The 7,724-nt window shown below is 48.0% G+C and overlaps 1 protein-coding gene across 1 annotated transcript; it reads right to left on the bottom strand.

Moving 5' to 3' along the window:
* Positions 1-557: 557 nt before the first annotated feature.
* SOST (sclerostin) lies at positions 558-6,508 on the bottom strand. The gene is made up of 2 exons (XM_043962876.1): positions 6,253-6,508; positions 558-2,657 (listed from the first exon to the last, which is right to left on the bottom strand). The coding sequence occupies exons 1-2, from the start codon at positions 6,470-6,472 to the stop codon at positions 2,233-2,235; spliced, it is 645 nt and encodes a 214-aa protein (XP_043818811.1). The 5' UTR covers positions 6,473-6,508; the 3' UTR covers positions 558-2,232.
* Positions 6,509-7,724: the final 1,216 nt, after the last annotated feature.

The raw sequence follows: 7,724 nt of genomic DNA, 5'->3' as shown, positions 1-7,724 counted from the left end.
TGGGAAATAGTACTGACCAGCTTGACTAGAGAGATTTTAGGTTGGGGAGTAAAGAAGATAAAGTTACATGGAGAAAATGGGGCTTGGTTGTCTAGTCAAGTGCCTTGAATACCTGGCTGAGGTTTCCCTTTAGGCAAAGAGGAATCACTGGAGGTATTTAACAAGGTGGTAACAAGATGAAAGGGATGCCTTAGAAAGATTAATCTAAGTATAGGATGGATTGGCTAGGGAGAAAAATAGGACCTAGAGAGAACACTCTAAAGACTACTATGATAATGCAGGCTGGAGGCTATGAGGCCCTGGATTGATCTGAAAATAGTGAAAATGGGAAGGTTTAGACGGGGTATACATGGAAATACTCCAAAGCAAAAACTGGCAGGTCTTAGTGACTGAACTGATTCTGGTGATGGAGGGGTCAAAGGTGACTTTGAGGTGTCAAGCTTAGGTGACTAGAAGAATGGTAGTACCATTGACAAGATTTGTGTGTTGTTGTTTTTTTAAAAGCAGCCCATATCCTTTCTTTAATAATCCATTGTCTTTATTAACAATACATTTGGAATCCCGAAAGACCAGACTTATTCCATAAAGCAATATTAATTTTTGTTCTCTATGAGAAAAAATACCTTTGCATAAATAACTTAAACGAGAAAATAAATATGTAACTTATTCTTTTAAAAACAATTACTTTCATTCCTGGGTCAGGGTCCCACCTGGAGGGACTGCAGATGCAAGCTACCAGACCTGCAGGCTTTCACATTGAATACACTTAAAAACACACATTTACACACACACAACAAAACATTTTTAAAATTATACAGAAAGAAGTGTCTGGAAATATTTCACCAAAAGACTTTTGGATTTTAGTTATTGCATTTTGTGGTTTTTCAGCATATGTACAGCAGTTGCAATTTTTTTGTTGTTTTTGCTTTCTAATAATAATCCTTTAATGAAAGGAGCATCAACACATGTATGCATGGTGCTAAGCTATTTTCAGGACAAGAATGTGCCAGTGAACTACATGTTCATGGACCAGGCCTTTTGACTGGCTCATCTTTTACATTGAAGCAACTCTGGCCTCTGCCAAGAAGCCCTGTGGGCATAGACCCCAGTTACTGGGGTGGGCGGGAGGGGGGCTGGGTCACAAGAGAACTTTGCAGAAGTTATTTACTATAAGAAAGAAAAGGTTAGGTCAGGAATAGAACTATCCTTTGGGGAAGGAGGGCCAAGGTTTCTCCAGCTGCTTTCCCCACCACCACCCTCACTCCTGGCTTACTCTAAAGAGCCCAGTACTGTTATTTCTTCCCTACTCTGCTCCCGTTTGGTGTTGGGAATTAGCCCGTCTCCTCACCCAGCTGACAATTTAGTGGTGGCTGAAAATGAAAGTTCACAAGCTTTGCAAACTATATTAACTCGGCAACCACCTCTCTGAAGGCAAAGAATTTGTTTAAAACTGAACTGGAAAGTCAGGCTGTGAAAGAGACCATCTCCCCACCCTCCTGGAACACTAGTGAACAGAATTAGGTTTTGTTAGGAGGGAGAGATGATCTCATAGCTCAGATTCTCAAAGTTGGCTACGTTCCTCAAGATCATCTTGTCCATTTTCTCTCCCCTTCCTATTTAAAGGTTGGGGTTCCTTTTTGACAACATGATGTTTACACCTTAAAGGCCTTTGAGTGGAATTGGGACCAGGAGACAAAGGAGGACTAAGCTCAAGTCTCTTTTCCAATCAGTAAATCACAGATATTACTGAAAGTTGCAAAGCCCTGGGCTTAATTCATTCGCTCTGAAGCGCTCTCTTTTAACCCCTGGGGTATAAGCAAATTGGCGGAAGCGAAGGGTAGTGAAGAGACTCTCCCCGCCCAACTCCAGTCGTAGTGGTGGTGGGGCTGAGTCTGTCTGTGCCTGTAGATCCTACCTGCCCAGCTCTCCCCTTCCCAGAGAAAGGACCCACCTGCCTGTTCAAAGGCTGGCAGGAGGCCCCCTGCCCTCCTCGTGGCTACTCCACGGTGCTCGCTCCCCTCCGAGTTGCCCAGTGGCCTGGCTATCTGTCTACCTCAGCCTCTGCGCTAGAAGGTTCAGAGTTCGGGGTTTGGGGAGACAGACCCTACCCTGGGCTTCAGGCAAGAAAACAAAACAAAGAAAGAAACAAAGACCCAGACGCCTTCGGAGGACAACCTCGGCTCTGGCACGTCTTGGAGGGAGAAGCGGCCTGGGGCAGGGTCTAGGGGTGCCCTAGTAGGCATTCTCCAGCTCTGGCTGTTTGGACTTGCTGCTCCGGATCCGGGACAGCCGGGGCTTCTTGTTCTTGGAGGGCCGAGCAGCCTCCTTGCCGAAGTCCTTGAGCTCCGACTGGTTGTGGAAACGGGTGTAGCGCTTGCATTTGCAGGAGGCTACGACACGGATCTTGTGAGTCCGGGCCTCCTCGCCTCCCGGGCATAGCAGCTGGACGCGTTGCGTGCGGTAGCGGTCGGGAATGCAGCGATAGTCCGCGGCGCTCTGGCGCCACAACCATTTGCGCCCGATGGCATTGGGCTGCAGATGCGCTGGCCCACACTGGCCCGAGCACACCAGCTCGGTGACAGGCTTGGCGCTACGGCAGGGACCGTCAGTGATGTAGCGGGTGAAGTGTAGCTCCCGGCAGCTGTAATCCGAGGCGTCTGGAGGGACAAGGGGAAGGAAGATGCAAGTGATCAGCGAGAAGGGTGGGATCTAGATTAGAAACTCCCCTGACCCTCCAGGTCTAGTCAGTTCCATTAGAACGCATGCACCAGGAGGCAGCTGGGTGGCACAGTGGATAAAGCGCCGGCCCTCGATTCAGGAAGACCTGAGTTCAAATCCGGCCTCAAGGCACTTGACACTTATGAGCTGTGTGACCCTGGGCAAGTCAATTAACCCCCATTTCCCCCAAAAAAGGGGAAAAAAAGAGTGCATGCACCAAACTTGGCCCTCTCTCCCCACCCCCAACCCCCAGGATCCCTTTTCCTCAAGTCTATCGTTCAAGTCACAATCTTTCCTTTTGGGATCAAAGGGTGCCCTGCCCTTTGACCTGTCTATGTTGTACAGCTGTCAGTGCCCACACATTGGAGTTTTTGAGACTAACTAGATTGTCCCCCAAATGGTCTGTAGAAAGTCCTGGGAACGAAGTGACACCTGGCTCACTCACCCTGACTTAGACAATTTCCTAGGTTCACCAAGACCCTCTTGCCTGATTCTGGCCTGCTCCTAAATGCTGAGTGGATTTAACTTCACAGTCACTCCTGTCAGAGGGAGAAGGGATGTGGAAAGATTATTGAGGGCAGAGTTCTAGCACAGGTTTGTCCAGAAGATGTGGGAATCATTTCACCAGAAAGAGAGAGGGCTTAAATGTTAACTTGGTGTGGATGAGCAGAATCCTCTTTCCTCCTCCCAGTTAAGTCGGACTGCTCCCCACCCCCAGGTTTAAAGATGCCAAAATGCCCTTGTTCCCTGAGAGGCAGTAATATACCACGACAGAGAACATTCAGCCTAGTTTATTCTGTCCTCAAAAGTCTCTCAGGAAACAGTCAGGGAAAGGAAATCACTATGGGCATGGGAACAGATTGGACCTGTGAAGGGAAGCAAGGTTGGTCGGGATGGCTGTGGGAGCGGGGGACTGGAAGTAGGGGACAGGAACGGGGATTTAGGAACAATCTAGGCCCTGTGGCCAAACTTGGTAGGGAAACAGGAGAATTTTCTGTGTTCCCTGGGAGGTGCAAGTTCCAGGGTTAGATGAAGAAGGCACTGCATTCTTTCCAAGTGTGGGCAGCTTGGTAGCACAGTGGATAAAATATGCCTCAGACACTTCCTAGCTGTCAAGTAACTTCTCTATTTCCAAGAAAGGGGTATTAATAGCACCTATCTCATTGCAAGACTCAAATTAGGTGAAGTGTTTTGAAAATCATAATAAACTAAAACCAGGAAAGGGAGCTGAGCTCTGACCTGTCATTCACCTGTCAGTGAATGATTTAGTGGTCAGAAGACCAGGGTTCAGATCTCTCCTTGAAAGTTTATTGCCTTATGACCTTGAGCAAACCACCTACCCTCTCTGGGCCTCAGTTTCCTCATCTATAAAATGAGGGTGTTGAGCTAAATGGCCTGTGAGATCCCTTCCAAGTCTGGATCCATGAACTTGAAGTCCCTAGTAGCATCAAGAGCCTTAAAAAAGTAGTGTGTGAGTCCCGCAGGAGGCTGGGATGGCGCTATCTTCTCTGTGGGATGGCCATACCTCTTGCCTCTGGAGTAAGCCCTGAACTCTCTCAAACAAAGGGCAACTGAACTGGCTGCTGAGAGAGACTGGGGGGTGATGAAAAATGACCCCCAGGACTGAAAGCAAGGGGGGAAGAGAAAGCCTTCCCCCCAAGGCCATTCCAGAGGCCTAGAGGCACCAAGCCAGAGAGGGGACCTGTGGGCAGCAGTGTTAGCTTTGGCTCCGGGAGTGCTTGCATTTGGTTTTCCTCACCAGGTTGTACTCCTAGTTAAGAGTTGGGGTTGCAGAGTGTGGGGGCAGCCTGTGTTTGCCCAGGGAAAGAGGCTTCTAGGGCTAAGAATAGTGTTGCCCAGTTTAGGCACTTCCTCTGCAGAAAAAGGGATGGTATTTTGAGTGGTAAGATTCTCAGGGCGATCCTATTTACTTATGTAAACCCAGAGACCCCTCCCCCACCAAACTTTAGGCTCATAAAAATCTGTAAAATGGGCATAATGATATCTGTAGCACTTACCTCACAGGGTTATAATGATATATACATATATAAAGCATTTTGTAAGTACACTAAAAATGACAGTTACTATTATTCCCAAAAGGTCTTTTTGGAGTTAAGACTACACTGGGCAGAATTCAGGAATCAGCTCCTGCCCCACTTAGTCTCTAGACTGCATCTTCAGGGACTTCGTTGCTAATCATATTGGCCTCCTGCCCAGGGGAGCTGAGATCCAGAACAGTCCCCTCCTCTGGGCTCTCCTTTCCCAGAGTCCTCTTTGAATAATCTGGATGGATCCCTTTATCACAAACACACAGGAGGGATAAACCTCTTGCAAGCCCTTCTCTTCCACACTATGATGGGGCTGGGGGCAGCGGGGGGATGATTTGTCTATGGCCAATCTCATAGGGCCTTTACAACCCCAGTCTTTTCCCATTTCTTACTGATAGCCTGAGAATCTCCCAAGTAAGATTTCCCTCTGACTTTGCAGCCCTAGATTAGGCTTGAGGATGTGTTAAACAGAACACAAACCAATACACCCCACGGCCGCTGCAGATGCTGCTAATACATCTTTGAGCTTGGGGGGAAAGGGGGACAGAGAAGTCATGGAATCCAGGGGAAAAAACCTCAAGTGCAAAGGGTTACTCTTCTGACCTTGCTAAGGCAAAATCTGAAATTTCTGCTTGGTATTGGATAGTTAGGGACCGACTCGCAGGTCCTTCCTCCAGGTTCCCGCACCCCCCCCCCCGCCCCCGCCCTTTCACCAGCTCACTGAGCCAAATTTTTAAGGTAGACTTTTTCTTTCCACTCTGCCTGGAAAGAATAGGGTTGGTTTGGGGGTCCCCCCCCCATCCTTATACTTCTCTGCTCTCCTCCTCTGCTTCTCAGAAGCTGAGCCTCTGGCTCCTGTACTTTGCCCAGAGAGCTTCAAGGTCTAATGGGGAAAGCCCCCTAAATTTGGAATCAGAGAACCCGCTATTTATTACTTGTGTAACCTTGGGCTCCTTCCCATCCCTGGGCCTAAGTGTCCTCAGTTGGTCTAGGTGACCTCTGAGGTTCCTTCCAGTTCTCAAGTTGCTATCATCATTTATTTACCTTCCTTTTACTCCATCCCCACCACCAAGTGATAATTACAGCTGTGAAGTCCCTGTGTCCTGGGGTGCTCACTGACAACTCTTTGCCCTACCTGGCCAGATCCTGATGCTGCAAGGAACCTTCTCTGCCTGCTCCCCTGGAGTCCTTAGTGGGTTCAAAAGAGAGGTCTGTTTCCCCTATTCTTTAAAAGTTCTAGAAGGAAGGAAATCTGTCAACTTCCCTCACTACCAGACCACCCAGGGGCAGTGGGATGGGGCAGCTATGGGACCACTCTCTGGGTTAGACAGGGCTGGGCATCCCCTAGTGATGGGAAGAACTGTTTTCCCACTAGCACTAATGGTTCTGAAACCCTGCTGAATATCATAGTCCCCACAGCTGGGGGCCCTCAAGGAGGACAACCCTCTCACCCTTTCCCTGTCTTTGGTCATTGTACTTGGAATACCTTTGGGCTCCAAGGGGTGGTGTGGGTATCGCCCTCCATTCTCCGCTCGGTTCATCGTCTTGTTATTGCTGTTGGCTAGGTCAGGCGGAGGTTCGGGCTGCTCACTGAGCTCAGGGATGATTTCGGTAGCATCATTCTTGAAGGCCTGCCACCCTTGCACAGAGTGGAAGGCAACCTGGACCAGCAGGCACAGCAGGCAGAGGACTAGAGGGAACTTCATGGTGCCAGCTAGGGTAGGGGCAACCAAACCTTCAGCACTCACGGGCTCCAGTCCCTCTCCCAGCACTTTCTCCTTGTTTAAATCCCCCCTTGCTGCTTCAGCAGCCAATGGGGACACAGACTGAGAAGGGCCAGCCCCACATTTCACTTGGGGGAGGGGTGGTAGGAAGCTGAGAGGGAAGGCAAAGGGGTGTGTTCAGAGCCACCCCACCCCACCGATTTTCTCCCTGTGCTCTCCAAACTTCCAAATAGCTTCAGCCTCTTCCCAGGTGACTCGGAATGTCTGGGTGCATGAGCTGCAGATCCACAAGGAAGAGAGGTCCTCTGCAGCACCTGGCTCTTGGAAACAGTTGTTTAGCCGTCATTCAAAAGCTGCTTCCCTACTCAGACTGATGACCTCTCTAGACCTCTTCATACTTCTCAAAAGAAATTCGAGCCCAGTTTAACAAGCAAACTTCCAAATGTCCTTGAGGAAGACTTGGGCTCCGGCAGTCCCTCTTTCCTAGTGTGTGTAAGTTCAGAGATCTGTCATCAGCAAATCCAAATCACTTACAGGGTGTGCATCTGCCCCCAGCCCCCAACATATGCAACTTGTACTCTCTATGAAAGAAGAGAGAAAGGAACTCAATGATGTCAGTGGCAAACCTTGATTCAGGGCTTTAAAATAGTCATGATAGGTGGCCTAATAGAAGAGAGTGAAAATTATTATTATTATTAATAATAATAATAATAATAAATTTAATAAATTTTTTAAAGAAGGGCAGGGCTTGGAGTCAGAAAAACCTAAATTGAAATCCTGCCTCAGATATTTCCTAGCTCTGTGACCCTGGGTAAGTCACTTAACCTCTGTCTGCCTCACTTTTCTCATCTGTAAAATGGGGGTTATAATAGCAGCACCTACTTTACAGGGTTCTGGCGAAGAATATATGAATTTGAAAACCTTAAAGTGCTTAGTATTCTATGTAAATGCTGGCTATTAGTATAATCATTACTCCAGAACCAGTGTGGAGCTCCTAGTTTGGAGCATTTCTCTATCTTAATCAAGGGGGCATGGGGGAAATATAGGGCATGGGTGACTCCTGCAGCATGAGAAATGCTGTCCCAGAGATGCTCCTGGTTGTCATTTAGAACAGTCTGGTGAAACCTGTGGACCCCTTCTCAGAATCGTATTTTTAAATATATTTTTAAAATGCGTGGGGGATTACAAGGAAATCCAATTATATTGAAATATGGTTATTAAAACATTAAAAAGT

Source organism: Dromiciops gliroides, chromosome 4 (assembly GCF_019393635.1).
Source record: "Dromiciops gliroides isolate mDroGli1 chromosome 4, mDroGli1.pri, whole genome shotgun sequence".
NCBI classification, from domain to species: Eukaryota; Metazoa; Chordata; class Mammalia; order Microbiotheria; family Microbiotheriidae; genus Dromiciops; species Dromiciops gliroides.
The sequence above is the reverse complement of the archived record's forward strand: the minus strand, read 5'-3'. Positions and strand labels throughout refer to the sequence as shown.